Source organism: Taurulus bubalis (genome assembly GCF_910589615.1).
Source record: "Taurulus bubalis genome assembly, chromosome: 12".
NCBI classification, from domain to species: domain Eukaryota; kingdom Metazoa; phylum Chordata; class Actinopteri; order Perciformes; family Cottidae; genus Taurulus; species Taurulus bubalis.
Genome location: NC_136600.1, coordinates 12,020,237 through 12,039,619, shown reverse-complemented (window position 1 = coordinate 12,039,619; position 19,383 = coordinate 12,020,237). Strand labels below are relative to the sequence as shown.

At 41.6% G+C, this 19,383-nt stretch overlaps 1 protein-coding gene across 1 annotated transcript in view; it reads right to left on the bottom strand.

The window, feature by feature from the left end:
- The window catches only part of mtmr11 (myotubularin related protein 11), a gene marked incomplete at both ends in the record, with an annotated part of 28,102 nt that overhangs the window by 3,272 nt on the left and 5,447 nt on the right, over nt 1–19,383 (bottom strand). The window contains 14 exons of the mRNA XM_079227460.1: nt 399–608; nt 906–1,076; nt 1,188–1,360; nt 3,661–3,731; nt 4,279–4,357; nt 5,774–5,901; nt 6,498–6,586; nt 7,610–7,697; nt 7,905–8,052; nt 10,238–10,322; nt 10,775–10,914; nt 11,578–11,647; nt 11,820–11,956; nt 17,692–17,761. Coding sequence (XP_079083586.1) covers nt 399–608; nt 906–1,076; nt 1,188–1,360; nt 3,661–3,731; nt 4,279–4,357; nt 5,774–5,901; nt 6,498–6,586; nt 7,610–7,697; nt 7,905–8,052; nt 10,238–10,322; nt 10,775–10,914; nt 11,578–11,647; nt 11,820–11,956; nt 17,692–17,761 — 1,659 coding nt within the window. The remainder of the gene's footprint in view (nt 1–398; nt 609–905; nt 1,077–1,187; nt 1,361–3,660; nt 3,732–4,278; nt 4,358–5,773; nt 5,902–6,497; nt 6,587–7,609; nt 7,698–7,904; nt 8,053–10,237; nt 10,323–10,774; nt 10,915–11,577; nt 11,648–11,819; nt 11,957–17,691; nt 17,762–19,383) is intronic.

Genomic DNA, 19,383 nt, shown 5'->3' with positions numbered 1-19,383 from the left:
CTTACACACCTTTACCATTTATAGTCTGCTTCTTCTTTGTGCAACAATGTTGGTCCTTTTTACAAATGCAACACATACAGTTAAGTTCCTAGGATACAGATGACCCCCTCCGCCAAGTTTCCCCTCAATACAACCTGATTTAACGCCTTTAATCTTAACTTTTATTCATCAGTGAAGATTGCTTGTTTTATAGCAATCCTATGTTAAGCATCCAACCTGACATTTGCCTTTGCACAAAACTGTTTGGATACACACAATCAACTGATCAGATTCAAGTCAAAATCTACAAGGAAATTAAAATCCCAACATGAGATGCTCTCTGGAGTGAGCCACTGTTAAATCTAAAGTTCCCAACATGGCCACTAGAGGGTGTGTTGCATCAAGAAGGAGCTACCTACCCTGTGTGTGTCTGGGTTGGTGTTGAGGTTGCCATTGAGCAGCGGTTGGAGAGGAGGGATTGGGGGGACGGGTTGGGTGAAGCGGTCTCGTCTGTGCTTGCTGTACTGCAGGGACCAGTCCCACACCGAGGGCAGAGGGGGGTCAGTGGGATCTGAGGAAGACTCCACGTCTCTCCAGCCATTGACTGGTGTGTAGGACTGCCCGAGGTTCTGGGTAGAGTGGGATATACATTTTGAACGTTTATTTTCTTTCAATGCAATGTTGTGCACCAGTGTTGTCATATATTATATGGAGTAATGGGGATTTGGCTAGGGTCTGTTTTTGTCACGAACAACAAAACAGGGAAATAAAGTATCACATAGATCCAGAAATATCTCTACAGTGTCTGCAGCAAACTATATTGTAAAGACTTTAAAATAAATATAGTGTCACTGCCTAAGCCTCCATTATAATGATGACACAATAGAGTTGCCAAAATACTAAAGCCCCTCTCAGGTGTCCAGTACCTGGGAGCGTTTGCATCTCTCTCGCTGGCAGTTGGCCAAGAAGCTGGAGAAGAGTGGCAGGTGGAGGCTGTCGTGCAGGGCCAACAGGAAGTCATCTGTCAGCTGGAAGCGAGAGGGATACTGGGAGAAGAGCTGCCAAACACAGTCCAGGAAGAGAAGAAAGACTGGAGCCTGCAGGGACCGAGAGCAGAGAGGAGCGAAGTCAGCAGGCAAGTCAACTTTATTTATTTCTCTTTAGCACATATCATTCCAAATCTCCACAGCTAAACTTGTCACTCTCACCTCCTCCTTGTCGTTGTCGCGGTGGTAGTTGATGCGGCTGTAGAAGCGGTGGCCGGCCATCACCCACTCCTTCTGCACCAGGCTCTGGAAACCATGCTGGGTCCGACAGTGGGGGTCGCACATCACCTGCACCAGGCTGGACACCACACAGCCCATGTCCCGGTCGTCTGCCTCTGTAACGTATAAACCCATGCTGAAAGGCCTTCACACTTCTATGCTGTTACCTGACAGTTGTTTTTACATCAACATACTGGAGAACAGCAACATTGTTGTTTTATTATTATGAATGCATTTCTATATTAGTAATGATCATTTTAGCATTTGGGTGGAATGTTGTATTCCTCCTGCATTGCTAAAATACCTGTGGCTTTATTAGTTTATGACTTCTCTTGGAAAAAGGTGAAGAGTAACTTTGATATAATTTACGGACATCTACCTCAACTGTGTATTGAGCTAAAACGTTGTAAAGTATTTTTTAGAGCACCACGACAGACAAACAACCCTTTAATTTACAACCACCCTTTAATTTTGCTCTGAATCTTTTTCAGGCCTATTCAGTTCAACAAAAGGGAGAGGGAGCAATAGGCAAAAATAATGTCAATTGGACAGACTTGCGGATAAAAGTGATGATGATGAATACAAAAGACCAAAAACCCAGTGCCAGGCAAAACAAGAGGAAGAGGCATGTTGATGAGAGACCAAGTTTTCTTGGGCTTGTGCGGTGAGTCATTTCTGCAGAGGGATATTTACGGCTGACCCAGCCAGAGTCAGATCTGCTGCATGAAAGAGACTTGGAGCACGACTTGATATATGAACCTAAACAGGCCTCGTAAAGGCCGGCCTGATGTTAGACAAAGCAGACAAACTGTCTCAGTAGCCTCAGGATTGACAATGTACAGAGTCAGAACAACTATAACACAAAAAACTGTCGGCAATAACGTGAGGAGGTGAAAGCTGAAGACTTTGCAGACAGGAGCCCCAGGCAGACACTCCGAGCTCTCCCTCACTGCACGATTTGGGTTTACCTGGTCTGACGAGTAGCTTTCCCCGTCACCTGATCCAACTCACTGCCAGATGGAGATCAGTTGACACCTCTACTCCACAACAAACAACAGCCAGCGTCATCTTTATCTCGACACACAGTGACATAGAGGTGACCCTTGTTCTAAGGCAGACACTCCAACAAAGCAAGAGTCAGACGCAGGCTCGGGAGTAACCGTGGCAGCATACGTGTGCGACATGGGGTGACTGTGGCTCAGTGGTTAGCATTCCCGTCTTTCAATCAAAGGGTTGGTGGTTCGAGCCCCGGCCCCGCTAGTCCTTGTCGTTGCGTCCTTGAGCAAGGCACTTAACCCCTAATTGCTCCCTGTTGCTGTGTCTATGGTGTATAGAGCAAACAAAAAAGTCATTTTGGATAAAAGCATCAGCGTAATGTAACGTGTGGGTTTATATTGAAGTATGTATATAAGTACGAAGAGCTACGTGAAACCGGAGTCAACTTCCATGTATGTGTAAACACACATGGCCAATAAAGCTGATTCTGAAGAAGTATGTTCGCGTGTATCGGCCGCGTGTGTGAACATCTTCGTCTGTCCAGGACCGGTCTCGCACTCTGCTTCAGCAAACTGCTCAATATTTTTTGCCGCTCATTTATGGCTGCAAGCTCAAGTACCTCTTGTGGTTGTGGTGACTCAAAGCTTTTCTCAAAAAAACGTGTATTGCCTGCTTTATCACGCTATTGACTGCATGCTGACTCCTCACTCACAAGCTAATGGTCCTTTCACACAGAACGCGGTAATGACGCCTGAAAACCCTTTATTTCCAACGGCTTGCGCGGCACCACAACGGCTTTTCCCTGCGCAGTGACAAGTGCTGAATCGGTGTAGACCGCTCCTGAGTGCATCCTTGAACCCCAGCCCCAGATACGCAGTGTGCTCACGTTAAGTGTTTTGGATGCTGTGTTTGGCTATCAGCTAACAACAGTTACAGACGTAAAACATCTGTTAGCCAAATTAGGGCTGTATGCTTTCAATCCCACAGAACAGCGGTGGTCGTTGCAGACACACCTGCTGGCGATCTTCACTCTACTGTGTGCATCTTTATAGTTATAAGTAGGTATAGAACCATTTGCTTCATGTTAAAAGTAAAAATGTCACATTAACCTAATGTACGAAGGTCTTGAGATTCATTTATATCTTCAATAATATATTTTAATTTCAAGTGATCAATCATTTCCATGAGGTCATTTTTCATATATGGAATCTATCTTCACGACAGTTGCAGCCTGGTGTTGCCGTGTTCTTCAACGTATGGGTTCCTATTGACGGTGTGCATGTAGGCTCAGTGGACTGTGCTTGTCGCCGGTATAATGCTACTTCAGGGCAAGCCTTAATGTGGGATTAATGAGAGGGAGACGCCGTGAATAATGAATGGATTGAATAACATGAGCCGGCGCCTGGGTCACGTGACTCACCTTGCAGCGCCACAGTCAGGTGACCGCCACGGAGCAGGCAGGCAACCTCTGAAGCTTTCCTCAGACAGGCCCTGGAAGACAGAGGGGCAGGTGGATTATATCAAACCAGATTCCTCTCATTACGTTTACAAATGCAGCAATCACATCACAAATATGTCAAAAAAAATAATGTAATAACTGGGAAATAAAATAAACAATTTTTCTCACTACTAATGTCATAATTTAGCATTCAAGTTTCCCTATAATTTCTTTCAGTAATGTTTCCATTGAGTAAAGCTAATTACAATATTTGTTTCTACATTTACAAATCAGTAAATAAATAGCTACACTGCATCTTTCTCATTAAATAGAAAGGTAAGAAACATCGGAGAAACCTTCCAGGATTTCCTCATCAAGGATGATGCATTTAACAAACGTACAGTAAATTGACCCCAAGTGACCAGAAAGTTTTAATCTTTGGATGCTGTATTTAAATATGGTACTTTAATTATATTCTTTATACTTTCTAAACGTACAGAGTCTTTAGTTTCAGGATTTGATATATCCCATGGTTGGAAGAACCTGATAACGTTTTGTTCTTGATGACGTGGATTGCCAGATGCTAATCAGAGCCGTTACCTGGTGTAGTCCAGCCAGTGGGTGCTTTCCAGGGTAGATAGCCATTTGTCGTCAGGCACTGACACAGATGTGGAGATATCTGGAAGCAAAACCGATCATGTTCAGACATTATGTATCGCTATAAATGCACAAAAGCCTTAAATGGGCTCAGTAAGGGTGATCTCTGCACTCCAGCTGACTTGACGGTTAGAACAAATAAATAACAGCAGACACAACACAAGATATAGTTTGTAGTTATAAATGAAGATTATAATAACGTGCAGCATCTAACGACAAGTTTTCAACATATGTAGAAAGACTTCCTTGATGAAAACGTCTCTTCTTCTCTATCCAAACTCAGATGAAGACATGCTGTTTGTTGGGACTATAGTATTTACTATTACTAAAAGCTTTGATTAAAAACATATCTTGTGTTTCTTTTCAAAATGCTGTATGGTCATTTAGCAAATAGGACCATCAAATTGACAATTTAATATATGCACCTTTTGCCTGTTTATTAGAGTTTTACCCAGAGATCCAACTTCAACTATTGTCAATTTAACAATCGAACACTGATCAAAGTCAACTCACATTCAAATAAGTACTTTTTAAATAAACTCATCCACATCTTCGAATGGAACCCTGAATGGGAAATAAACATCAAAACAGAGAAGCCTTTAATTCAATCCCCAAAAGTCTATTTTCAAATCTAGCTGTTGTGAAGACTCAAAGCCCACTTTCAGTGAGCAGACCAAATACATCACAACAGTCCTCTGAGCTGTGAAGCACTCACGCACAAAAGACAAAACACTGAACAGACAATTGTGTGAACCGTGATAATCGGTGACCTTTACACATTGTCCGTGTGCAAAAAAAATGTGTGTGTGTGTGTGTGCGTGTGTGTGTGTGTGTGAGACAGGTCAGCGTTTCATTTCCAAGGCCAGTAGTTTGTAGACGACCATGAGTTTTGTCATCTATCTGTTTACTCAACCGTGGAATGTTCTGTGTGTGCCTACATGACAAAAACAAAAAAGGCCATCTCACAAAGCCTGTTTTGAGCTACTAGTGCTGGAGTTTCAGACCCAAAACAACTCTGTCGTCTGGCAGACAACCACAACGCTGAGGCAAGCGCAAAGGAGATATGAAGCCACTGAAAGGCGACCAAATGAAACAGACCGTTAACTTGATTCAAATTACGGATTTCTCAAAGTTTGAAAGTTGTTGGAAACATTTAGGATAATGTAACACAGCTCAATAAAAATATAGAACATGGTCTAGTTGTTTTTAGGCAGAGAAGACGCATATTATATCTTTACGTGAATAAATAATTAAGTATTTTTGTGTCAAGGACCCTTCAGACCACCTACCTTACATAGAGAGGTCTCTGTAACCAGTGAAAGATGAGGACGCTTAATTTGTCACAATTCACTTCATGCGTTCAAGAGTTTTTCTTTTATGGTGGGCGTAAATACATATTTGCTCAGGTGTTGTGTGCGTGCTCATGTCTCATCCTCACCTCCCAGACTGAGGGCGCGCAGGCGGCCGTGAGCCAGCTGGATATCTGCAGGTGAGGGCAGCTCCTCGCCTAGCTCCACCACCACACACAGAGACGACTGGCAACCAAACAGGATCATCTCCAGGTTTCTAGAGAACACACCCGGCTGTTAACCCACTGCCACATCGGCAAACTTTGCAAACAACTTGTCCGCCTTTCAGTGGCTTTTTAGTCCCATCCTTGTGAACACTGAATTTCATCTCCAAACTTGAGGTTAAATGGCTTTGAGAATCAGAGCACACTGTGATATTTCCTCAGAAGTAGTCGTTTTAAATGTTACATCAGCTGTAAAAACTCAATACAAATTGAGTCTGCTATTCTGACTTAATGCTGTATTACGTTGCTTTTAAACTGGAGTCTAAGCTCCTTTAACAGCTTGCAGTATTTAGGCTGTGGCCAGAAGATATTTTAGTGAGGACTATTTCAGCAGTTTGGTTTCCTGTATTCATGTAACTAACAAACACAACACTGCATCTTCTCTACAGGATGATTCAAATAAACAGACTGCTAATTGCTTGTTTCCAGCAGTAACTTTAAGGCATGACATCAAACCTGTTATTAGTTTACTGTTCCACTGCTTTGCCTTGTGAGAGTTAGTCTACAGTCAAGACTACAGTTAAACCTTCTTTGAACACATTCACATGTTAATGCTCAAGCTGACACAAGTACACAACAACAAACACACCTGATGTCGTCCTTCTCGTGGTAGATGTTGTTCTGGAAGCTGGCCATTCGCAGTAGATCACTGCCTCTAGGATGTCGCCAACACCAGCGCTGCAACACAAAACACCATTTCACCCTCATTAATAACACGTTCCACATTGTTCAAACTCCCTAAAAGGCACTTGGTTGTAATTTCTCTTACAGGAATGTTAATAAGAAAGGAAAATGTATCTAAAAGATGGCTGCAGCCTTCTTTTACAATATGTAATATACACTTTTGACATTTTTTACTTAAGCTTTAAGTTGTGAAAATCAGCACATCCTTAAAGCATGACAATGTAAAGTCAAGCATGTAATGTTGCTTGTATTTACGCTCCAGTTGAGAGACTTTGTTTGTTTGAATTTGTATACACAAATGTGGTTTATTCTATGGCAGCATAGTTGGTTTACAGTTAGAATATTAAGAGAGTACCATCCCTGAAGCATCGTAAACATGTTTTGTAAGCAGCTCTACCATTAATTACATTTGTTTAGTGTCTTAGTTTCTTGGTTTTGGAGTTACAAATACAGGAATTACACATACAGTCCAGGACCGAATAATGTGTAAAATATGTAGAAAATATACAAATGAAATAAATGTTTTTTTGTATAAAGTGGCTTTAAGAGAACATATTATTTCACAGGATTGAGGCTGTTAACACATGAATTAAAGTCAAGATGAAAATGGAAATTGCCCCCTTAAATGATCGTTTCTTTAATATTAAGTGTGCGTAGGTAAACTAGTTCCGACTAATTTCAACCAATGATATCATGACATCCATACATCGATCACTCTGCATCTTTGCAACAAGGGAGGTGTGTGCGTGGAGCCACAGTCCTCTGTAGCTCATATCACACTACATTGTAAGCCCGCCCACTTTGTCGCAGTCCAATCAAATGCAAGATATTTTATTTAAAACCCTCTTGTGACTGTACGCCGCTTAAATATTTCACTGGGGATTAGTCACAGTGGAGAAGCTAAAGGCGTGCTCTAAATTCGGTTTCACTGGGTCTTTAATGAACCAATCTTTCACAAGTGGTGGTACGTGACGTGGCGGTTAAATCAGAACATTTCGCAACACTAAGTGCACTCACAGGGATGCGTCCTTCATTGAAGTGGGCGAAGCTTTTCTTCAGCTCAGTGTCCAAGACCTTCTGTGGAACCACGATGGATCTCGGCAGGCTGACAGGAAACAGAAAGAATGCACAATTTTGGATGGATGAGATTTGTATGTATTCAAAGCGCCACCGGTTTTGACCTTTCAATACACATCAGTGGAGCAGTGTGCCTCATATCTGGGAAACGGATATTCCATAATGTACCACGTTAAAACATGGCTTTAAAAATCCAAGAATTGTCTCTTACTTTTCACCTCGAATGTGATTTTACCTGGTGGACATCTCGAAGCGGTCGTTGACGGAGCTGACTCTCCAGCCAGTGGCCCCACATCGCTCCAGCTCTTGCTCCCAGTCCGAGGTAGACTCAAACCAGTTCATGTGGGTGTTTCGCCGACGGTTGCTTAGAAACTGCTTCATTTCTTGGAGGAAAAAACAGTAACATCTCAATAATACACAATATCTTGTGCTGAGGACACACTCAGTGACATGACCAGGTACAGTATGTGACGATATTGTGACTTGATTACAGAAACACAACATATCCATTTTGTGAAAACAGGCTTTCAAATACTTTTTTAAAGAGAGGGACCAGGGTGGAAATTCAGCAATTTGATATCATCGTTAACTAGATTTATTTGAGTTTTGTACAGTTGGTTGGGAAAAACAAGCAATCTAAAGAGGTGACATTGGACTTTGGGAGCTTGTTAATGGCATGGTTCTCCTTTTATAGACCAGACGATTGATCGTTAAATTTATGAAATAATTGGCAGTTCTCTATTTCTTTTTGGGGTGTTATTTTGCTATGTTTTACATTGATGGCGACCCAAGGCCAAGAATTCGTTGCCAATTTCTCAAAATGGCAGATCAGAAAGTAATTAATAGTGCGCTACCCTTGTGTATCATGAGAAGAGTTGATTAATTGTTGAGGTCAATTTTGCGAAATATTTCAGTTTCCAGCTTCAGTTGTCACGTGCTGCGTTGTCTTTATTTTGGGATGCACATTTTGCCCCTTTGCTGTCTCTATGCTGCCCCAGATGGCAGCCAAAGGCCAATAATTGGTGGTTCTCAAAGTAGTTGCCAATGGCAGCCTGGCAACCCTTACTGTTGTATTAAAAGAGAATGCCATGCTATTTAAAAAAGGGTAAACTGATGCAAACTCTTAGAAGTCTTGTGTCATTGGATTGAATATATTTAATGTCAATAACTGACTGTGACAATCGCATCTGAGGCTGCGATTGAATCTTTTGGAGAATCACAATGTTAAAGTCACGTCGTCAACGCACTGACCACACACTGGACACACTTGACCCCTGAGGCAGAGTTTAACTGTAGGTCATCTAGCGACTTGTTTCAAAGGGGGGGACCTGCATTATTTATCCAACGGCTGACAGTCTTCCACAGCCTGATCAGCCTGCCGTGGCTTTAACATAGCATAATGTATTGTACAGACAGGCTCATATTACTCTATATGGTTGAGGTGAACAGCCAGTGGCTTAGTTACTATTGGGCATAATCATTTTGTTTAATTAAAAAGAGGTAAAGAGTGTTATATTTGCTGACACTGAGTTAGATCCCCTCCCTGATAGCACAGTATTGCATTTAATTACTTTGGTTTAACCTTTCATAAATTGAGGCTTTCAATCTCCGTCAAAATCCACCCATGAAAATGTTTTTGTGCCTCGCTTTCAAACCAGTCAGAGATTTCCTAACATCTGGGCATGGTTTCAAAGACAACATTTTTCCTTGAATCATAATGGCCGAGATTGTTTCTAATTTTGCCAACCGGAGAGGATGTGAGTTTTTTATTCAGTCATTCTGTTCTGCACAGAAATTATTATGTTCCCCGTTTAAGGTTCGCTCCAGTCTTAAGTTGCAACATCTTGTCCTGTCTCACAAAGTAGACATAGACAGAAACAAAAATAGATGAAACAGAGTTGAAGTCTTGTGTGAATGCCAAGCAGCATTTCTTGGGTACATTCTGTTCCTGGATCGAGAGTGGGTGAAAATCAAAGTGAGAACAGACTTGATGGAAGGGAGAAAACACACAAGGTTTTAGAAAGCAAGTGCAGTGCATGACTGACACATTCGTGCCGCATATTTGAGTCATGTGGGCCTTTCTCACTTTCATAGAGGTGTTATTTCTATGAATATTTATCACAGTGAAATATGCACAGAAAAGAATGAATGACAGATTTACTGATAAATACTTCATAGATCATTTTTGTGTCATAATCATCCAAACAGACACCCACATAAGGCTATGGCGCCTGAAACATTATTTAATTTAACACGTATCTCTGCAATATACTATAGACGATTTGCTCAAGGTTAGTACATTAAGATTGGTATGAATGGGACACGGGAGATTCAGACACCATTTAGACTGAATCGCATATCATCCTTTATTGTCTAGTATAACCAAGCAAAATAATGAAAAACCCCCAAAATATGTGAGCTATATTGAAGTACCCTCTCTATGTCATTGATGACTCACCATAGCTGCAGGATTATAGACAGGCTGATGAGCTATTGTACCGGGGCCAGGGAGGGAATGCATGGCTGTATATGAGCTGTATATGATGGCGAATGCATTAATCTACTCACCTACACTCCCCAGGGCAGCGTTCTGGAAAGATAAAACGGACCCTGGTTTAAGAGGCTGGTAGGTCTTGGCGATGGTGTAGGTTATCTGAGGAGGGAAAGCACAGTAAGCTCATCAACATGACAAAGGTCATCAGCTTTCAACATCAATGCCGTGCAGAGTCGTATCAACGGTGTATGGTACCGATCAGCTTCTCCACGCAGAAGTCGCTCTGAAATGACTGGTGAACAGAATGACAGTAACCAGAGCCTTGAATCTAAGCCAATACACATACACCTCCGAAAGATGCAGGCTCATGCAAATCTTTACCAACCCTGGTGCACACTCTCTAGGAGAATCATTTTGAAAGTGCATATGAGAAGGCATAAAATAGGGCACACTGAAACACACAGATAATTAACTTGATTAAAAAGAACAAGAACAAAAAACTAATCTATAAAGAGTTGTTCTAAAGGCTGGGAAAGAACATCTGTGGTTGTCTGCAAATTCCTGTTTTGGACTGGACACACAAGAGTCCCTAAATCAGAGGATGAACACACCTCAATGACTTGTGCGTCAGGAGTGAGGCGGTCGAACAGGAAGCAGATGACTTGCAGGTCCTTACAGTAAAGCACCAGCTCCTCTGGAGTGAACTTTAGTGAGGAGTTTGGGGTCACCAGCTTGGTCCTGTTTGGGCCCACTGCAACACAGGAGGGGGCTAATTAAACTTTAAACAAACAAATGGGGCAAGAGCCAGAAACAACCTGGAGTATGCACAACATACAGAACACACTTACAGTATGTGGCCTCTACTGAAAATAACTTTGCAAGGGAGCCAAAAACCCGCACATTATATAATTAGCAAATTTAACATAGTTACATATTAGTAATGATGGGGAAGTTTCCTTATTACTTGTATTACAATTCCATAGTTAGGGCTAATATGCAAGTTTATAAACTTACATTTATGAAATCAAATTCCATTGTTGATACTATTTATGGTCAGCATGTTTTCTTACATTCAGTAAACACCTCTCTAGTACTTTTAATTGTCATGGCGGAATCACCTGCTGTGGTAAAAATCCCTTTTTTAATCCAAACCAATTTAATGATAACCACTCTGTTTGGAAGTTTTATCAAAACCATTTTAAACGACTATGAAATATGACAGTGTCTTCTTATCTTCATTATAAGTAACGCAAGTATGGATTAATAAAATCTGATAGTTGTTAGCTGTAGCATTAATAACATCACAGCAGAAGGCATGCTATACACCAGTTTACTAGTCTGTGATTGGAATATATCCCCAGCAGTCTCTCTGGTCAGCAGTTAAAATGTGGACATACATTAAGGTTTTACTTACCAACCACAGCCTTCTCTATGGACGCCAAAGCCACATCATGATCTCCTAAAAGCACTGGATCTGCATTGTCCTGCAACATGACAGTCATTTAAATACAAATATATATGTACTGCAAAGAAATAAATAAAATACTTTCATGTTTTTCACAATGAATCATCCTTTTAAACAGACAATAACACCACATTATTTCACCATGATAGAGTACGAGTATTTAATCCGCACAGCTGCTCAGAAGGACTCACGTCAGGTTTGGGACTGTCCTGAGGCACAAAGGCGACTCTAAAGTGGGTACAGAAGAGGGTCCCAGACACCCAGCCCCTTCCTTCCCTGGCAGTCAACTTCTTCCTCACCATAACAGCTCGCTGAAGCACACACTCGCCTAGTGGGGGACAGAAGGGAGGTGGAATGCAGAGGTTACAGGATGAAGCTTATGGGTAACGCAGTTTTCTACATGTCAGATGAAATTACATAACTGAGTGTTTTGAGGTGGGGGCTCTTCAGAGGATACATAACAGGAAGTGAACAGAGAAACAAACAGCAGCATGAAAGTTCACTGAGGGAGCTACTGGGAGTGGGTGTAACAAATATCTTCAAACAGAAAGGTCAAGCTGTCGCTTATTGTTGCAAGTCCTCAGGCCACAGAGGAGGAACCGGGAGGAGCGGGAAGGACAACAACGGAAATGCTGTCTTACAGATGACAGGGACTCTGTTTTTAGTTATATTACACTCATTCGTTTTCTGATAAGTACTTGAAACTTGACATTTTTTATTGGTGAATAACCAAATCTATGTTATGATTCACACAGGTACAGCAGAGCTCTCCCAACGACGCTTGAATGGCTATTTTAAAACACACAGGAAGTTGTTGTAGATATAAAATCCAGAATTATTTAAAAACTGCATGGCATGAGAAATTAAATTCAGAGGATAATTTGCGAAACATTTTAATAATTGGGTAACCATGGTTTAAGGAAAGGCTCAGAGAAGACGAGTATTGTCTACTGTATAGGTTACTTTAAATGAAAGTTTAAATATCTAAAATAAATACCCAGATTTTGAGAAATGTCTACAGATGCAAAATTATCTAGTAATAGTAATCTGATTGAGAGAGTGATGGATCCACAAAAGGAGAAGGAACATCTGAAATTCCAGGACAAAAGCTTCCAAAAACAAACGTTTCACCCAGAGAATTCTCTGACAAACAAACACAGATGTGAATAAACACTTTCAAATGGGAGAAAAGGAAAACAGTTTCTCACACGCACACACACACACACCCTTTGTCAGCTAGACTGTGGGTTTCCATGGCAACAGAGTCCAGGTTTGGGGAGCGATGAGAAAATGGGCTTTTTGTCCACAATAAGAGTGTTTGGACTAACACATGGCAAGGGAAATGTTTTCATATTGGCTCAAAATACCATGAAATAGCCGAGGAAAGACTGCTGGTCCGTAGAAACTGAAAAAAACTAAAACATTCTGAGGGAAACAAAAAAATTCCTTCCCTGCACATGTGGAAGGAACTAGCTCGGTCCTTAAAACTGAACATGACAGATTAGCAGTTGGGCTACTTATCTTAAAGAATGTTTTGGGGATAAAGCGTAAACAGGAAGAAGATATTTTTTACACATGAAACACTTGTTTGTGCTGTGAGAGAAAGAGGAAGAGGAGCCTTTACTTCCAAGACCATAATTTGCTGATTGTGCAAGAGGAGTTTCAATCTTAGGGCGTGCTCTATGATTATGCCGATTCCCTTTCGCCTACAAACCATGAGAACCCGAGGCTGGACTTATCAATTAAATCCGACCACACACATGATGTAGCGACAGATTTGAGATGCTTAGTATCACAGTGGACAAAAGTGAACCCTTGTTGTCTTTCAAAAGGACAATCTGTAGCTTTTCCGAAAGGCCATGTTTAATGTCTCCCCAGGGTGCAACAGAGCCAAAAACATTCCTGTAGCGTGCAGATTTCTGAGCTGGGGGGGAGGAAGAGGAAGACAGGAAGCAGAGGCTTCTGGACCTATTTGCACTCTTTGGTGAGATTTAAGACGTTTGTGTGAGCAGGTGATTCAGCCCAGAGTGAGTCAGCTGTGAAAAAGTGAAGGTGTTTTACGAGACTGTTGTCCTTTAATCAAATAAAACATTTTATGTGCTTCCTGGAGAGCTACAGAGAGTGTGTAATGATGTATGCTCTACGAACGCAGTTGCTTCTTTAACCTCTAAACCTTGCGGAAGCTGACGCGAGAAAACCCCATATGTATACAAGATGAGACGTGAGCTTAATGGACATACTCAACCGCTCCCAAAATGCATTGCGGCGTCTCTTCAGACCAATGGCAGTCTGCGAGGGAGAAAGGTTTAAATAATTAACCGTTGAATAAAATTCAGAATACAGCAAGTGACGTTAAGGGTAAAAATGCAGGAGCTCTCATATATAATGAACTCTAGAAAATAGATTCAACACAAAAATATCCTATAGTTTAACTTTGATTTACATTAGTGATGAAAATCTTTCATTCAGTGGTAGATTGAACTGGTCACGTAAAACAGTCATGTGATACAGAGAAGACGTATTGCTTGAGAATACTCCCGTACGAACAGTCTGCTGCCTGGCATACTACCGTATAATCGTTAATTTAGTAGGCAGTATGCAGATTAAGTATGCAGGACGCAGAATGTATGCATACATTAATATGCCATTTCAATGTGTGTTAAAGAACGTATTTTAAAAGCGTTTACATTCCTTGCTCGCTGTTCAACAAAAATAAGGACGTTTTTCCACATTAACTTTCAATTTGAGTTTCCCCTTAAATGTTTTCAGCGGCTTCTGTTGATGTTGTGGTCACTTATGAGGAGAGAGCGACCTGAAAATACAGCTGAGAGGGATTTGAACCACATGCTCTCAGTTTTATTTGTTTTCGTCCACATTTGTTCCTCATTTTCAGCAATGGATGCATACCGAGCGGAAAAGGTATCCGGCCCTCCTCGACCCACTGGGAGGACGCGTAAAGACCAGGAAACAACTTGATTCAAGTTGGTGACCCCAATCAAGTTGTTTCGACAAGCTAGTCACTGATGAGGTTATTCTCACATCAAGGAGAAAAATGCCAAGAAGTTGTATGTATGAGAATTATAACAACAATATAATACACTATGTCTCCAGACATATTGAGTATCAGAAATATAAAAGCCCCCCAAAAAAAGCAAATTTAATATTTTTTTTCCTGATTTAAAGATCGAAACCCAAGTATACAAACATCGATGCTCTGGCCTCTTGTCCATCAATCAACGGAGTATAAAGCTGATTGACAGCCTTTTAATCCCACAGTAACATAAGACTGTGGAGAAAGGGGATTGTGAAGTTGCTCTGAAGGGGGTCCTGGACTCTTGGCATTGTGTGTGAATGGACAGTATACCCCCTCCCCCTCTCGCAGCTTTGAAAAGGTACATGATCTACCTATGGCTGCCGGAGCTGTCCTGACCCGTTTGCCCTCCCGCGGGCCGGCTCGGTTTCTGCGGTCCTGTGTCCCGGTGTCACATGAGAACACCGGGGACACCGAGCACTGCCCGTTAACTACTGGGAGAACGGGACAACTTCTGCAAACATATTTCTGATTTTGAGATTCCCGTCGCTGTTGGTGGATCGAGCTTGAGACGGGCCTTTTTTAATTTTTTTATAATAGCCCTCCCTAAATTGCCCGGCCATGCAACAAAAGCACCACTGAACCCCCAAAAAAGTAAAAGACACGCATGCAGCGTGGACTGATGATCCATCCTTCTGCAGAGTACGTGCATGAAAGAGAAAGAGAGTCTACAGGTGCAATGTGAGCCTTTTTCCCTCGGTGGGGTAACACCAACTCGCGACTCCTTTGTGTTTGAAAGTGAACTTGTTCTCACAAATTGTCTCAACACTTACGCTGCAAAACGTGCACAGAGCCAAGGGGATCAAATTCCCTGCCTGAAATCTGAATCGTTTTACATAAAATGTCCAAAATTAAATGAAACGATACATTTACAGCAGGCCAATTAGCAAGTAAACTTAGCTCCCAGATCTCAATGGGAAAAGAGAAGAAAAAAAGGAGACATAATAAATGGTGCTAATACACGTTTCTTCCTCTCTTAATATAAGGCAGGTTCTCGTGGACAGCTGTGGTTCTGATGTGCCTGGAATGGAAGAGGGGGAGAGGGAGAGAGAGAGAGAGAGAGAGAGAGAGAGAAAGAGAGAGAGAGAGAGAGAGAGAAAAGAAAGTGAACAGTAGGATGGTGTTTGAGATGAAGTTGAAAGCCAGCAGGGGGATACAAATGTGAGGTAAAGAGAGTCAACATCTCACAGTGTTGTTAACAGCTAAGAATAGGATCGCCGTGTGTCAAGGACCAGCTGAGTCTGGAAAGTATTTGATGAAAACAAATTAAGCTGACTAAGTGAATGACAAATGTGTGTGTGTGTTTGTATATAGAATATGTGTACATGAATGATTGTGTGCCGTTTGTGTATAACTGTTTATGTGTGAAAGGTGTGGAAGCCCATTTCCGCCACTGTAATGAAAAAAATGAAGATCCTGTAAATCAATTTAGATTTACCATCTCATAATTTTGATAATTAATAAATCGTAATTAGGAGATGTGATTTGCTGCTAGCTTAATCAGCGCACTGTGGTTAAGTAAAACATACAGACACTGCTGTCAAAATAACGGAAATGAACGCTATTCTACATGTTGAGCGGCCGTTAGCTTCCTCTCGTTGGCTTTTACCTGCGAAGGTTGCATTGCAAAATTGAAATTATGCGATACTAAATCGAAATTATGAGTCATAATTATGAGATAGTAGCTCATAATTATAACTTAACTGTCTCATAATTATGACTTGCAGGATCTTAATTTGTTGCATCACAGTGGTGGAAATGGGCTTTCATAGAAAGAGAAAATACAAAAACCATCAAAATAAATATAACGTATAATTGGACTTGTATTTTAAGTGTTTGTGAACAAAATGAAACTGAAAAGGTCATAAGGTGATGTGCTGAGACTAAAAACGCAATGGAAGCATCACCTCGTAACCTCCTGTCAAACACACCCACACACTCCTTTACATCTGCTCTGGTGAAGAGTGCTGTGAGTAACTGCTGATGTTCAGCATTAAAAGATTAACCGGTCTCAGATCCAGGCCCTCTGGTCTGCTGGTATTCTTATAAAAAGCTCCAGCAGGGTGGTGCTGACACAGAAATATGAGCAGGGCCGGGCTTGGGAAATAACTGAGACTGCAGCAGCAAAGCTTGTCTGTGGTCCAGCACCAACCAGCAGATTATCACTTGGGTTAAGAGGGTCGAACCTCTGGCTAAACTATCTGGATCAGCTCTCTACAGCAGAGGGAGGACAGGGTGATCAGGATCACAGTTGGTGGGGCAACATAATTGACCCTTTGCTAAGCTATGATTGGCTAGTCTGCCTTCAAGGGGCGGGACTTAACAACGTTTCAGTTAGTCCACCCAGGGCGGTGCAGGATGGTGTGCTGGAAGAACACAGTGAGGCCAACCAGTAATTGACCACAATTGTCACTCGTTAATACAAAGTGAATAATACAAATGTGAATACACAACACCGCCTTGTAATATACATTCGTAGTGGTGTTGCTCGCAAACGATTCAATTCTGCAGTGACTTTAAGTCAGTCTCTGTGTTTTAATCATCTATTATCTTAAGCTCTGCAACGCCTCACCTTCAGCTGCTGATTATAAATTAATTTTGTTGACATCAGAGCACTTTTCATTCTGCAATAAAGCTACAAGACTTGTTTGATCCTGACCACACGCACAAACCCCTTTTGTATGTTCAGATTAGCTTTTCATCAACTGATGTTTTCCCATCTCAAAAGGCAAAGCGCCTGCCCTGACATTCCTGGTCCAGGTGTGGCTGCAAATGCAATACGGAGATTTCAAACCACAGAGAACAATAAATTCAGCAGCAGTGTTCTGTATTTCATCTGATCCTAGAGCAGTTTGTGCTGTGAGGTGTTGTACCATTTAGAACGTTGATACATGTCTTGTGTCTGACTGGCTGCAATGGTCATTTGTCATTATTTAGGAATTACAATAGTACATTAAAAAGCACAATCCTACCTGGTAGGCAGCGTAGCCCAAACACATCTCGACTCCGTGCGGCCACGCCACTTTGACTCAGCATCCTCTCCTGTAAGAGAAACAGCAGACATTAGCATGGTTTAATCCTCCTCCAGAGCGATCACGGGAGACAAGAGATGCCCTGTGCTTAAAGGAACAGTTTGACGTAAGGAGAAAGGATCATTCTTCATGCAAAGCTAAGCTAACTGGCTGCTGGATGGAGCCTTAAATAAAACAGACGGACACGAGAGTGGAACCGATCTTCTCATCCAACTCCAGCAAGAAACAGAATATTTCTAACCTATGCCCGCGGACTCTTTAAATTCTTCAGTCAATAAATAAACAGAACAAATTGAGCACACGGAGAGCACCATATGTCATCTCCGGTCTTGTCTATTAGATTTGCGTGAAATGTAATTTAAAGTTCTCTCATCAAAAGTATGGCTGGTCTCAATGGACTCATTTTCATTTCAGACAAAGAAGCCAAGTCGACCACACAGTGCTCCACGATTCTTATTTTCCATTTTGCTGATTGTTCCTGTGTTCTATAAGAGTCATGAAGCCTCACGTACTTAAGCATTTTCTACAAGCAAAAATCCAACCCCAGCCCTCAGAGCCACAGAGATTTCTATAGTCAGACTGCAGCGCCACAGCACATATGCTTCCAATTAACTTCGCTGCGAACCCCCCCCTTGCAAAGGCCATTTACATTTATCGGCTTCAAATCCCATAATGCGCTAAGGCCTGCAACGTGAGAGGACACCGTGATTACACAGGTGGTGATCAAGCCCGCACAGAAATAGAGTCAGGCATCCGTGAAAACTATACATTGGTGAGCCTCAAAGCGTCTCCCTCAGCAATTCTGTCTGAGTTTTGTCCACGGTAAGAACCACTAATCATCGTTTCAGTTTATGGCACCAACTCTGTCGCAAAGCACCGGTATTTCTGCGAGTCAGCAAGAACTCCTGAACAACAACAATGGATCCAGTCAGTCGCCAGTGCTACGCTAACAGATTTGCTGTGTGGTGATTTGTGTGTTAGCTGCTCATGAAGACCTGAGACTCTAAGCCTGTGGCCTCCCATAAAAAGAAAAAGTTTAACAAAGAGCACCTTTGCCCTTTGAAAAGCTAGTAAAATCACACTTATTCATAGTTGGTGGTTTTCTTTGTGTGTGAGCATATATTCTGCAGTTTGAGTTAGATTAGGGTTAGTTATCATGAAGGTTATAGTTTATCATACAATGCAATATGAAGCAAATATTTTAATACATACACTCTGGTAACTAACCATATATTTACAACACGTTTTTCTAAAGTAAAAATGTACGATGGAACACTTTGTAAACGGCTTAAAAAGAAGAAGAAAAACAGAAAACCGTACTAATTTACTAATTCAGAATCAGCTTTATTGGCCATGTGTGTTTACACATGGCCGTCATGGAATTTGACTCCGGTTTCACGTAGCTCTCATCATACATATTCATTCAGCCATCCATTCATTAAAGTGAGCCAAGATCTTGGTAGAATTAAACTGCTTTAATCGACCCACATAATATGAGCACTAATAATCTCACATGGGAAAGTTATAAAATGGTTCTATACTGCCAAAATCTACAAGCATTAATCAATAGCATGGCGTTCACCCTGACATATTACAAAATATGGCCATAGTTCCAATCATGTCACTGACCAA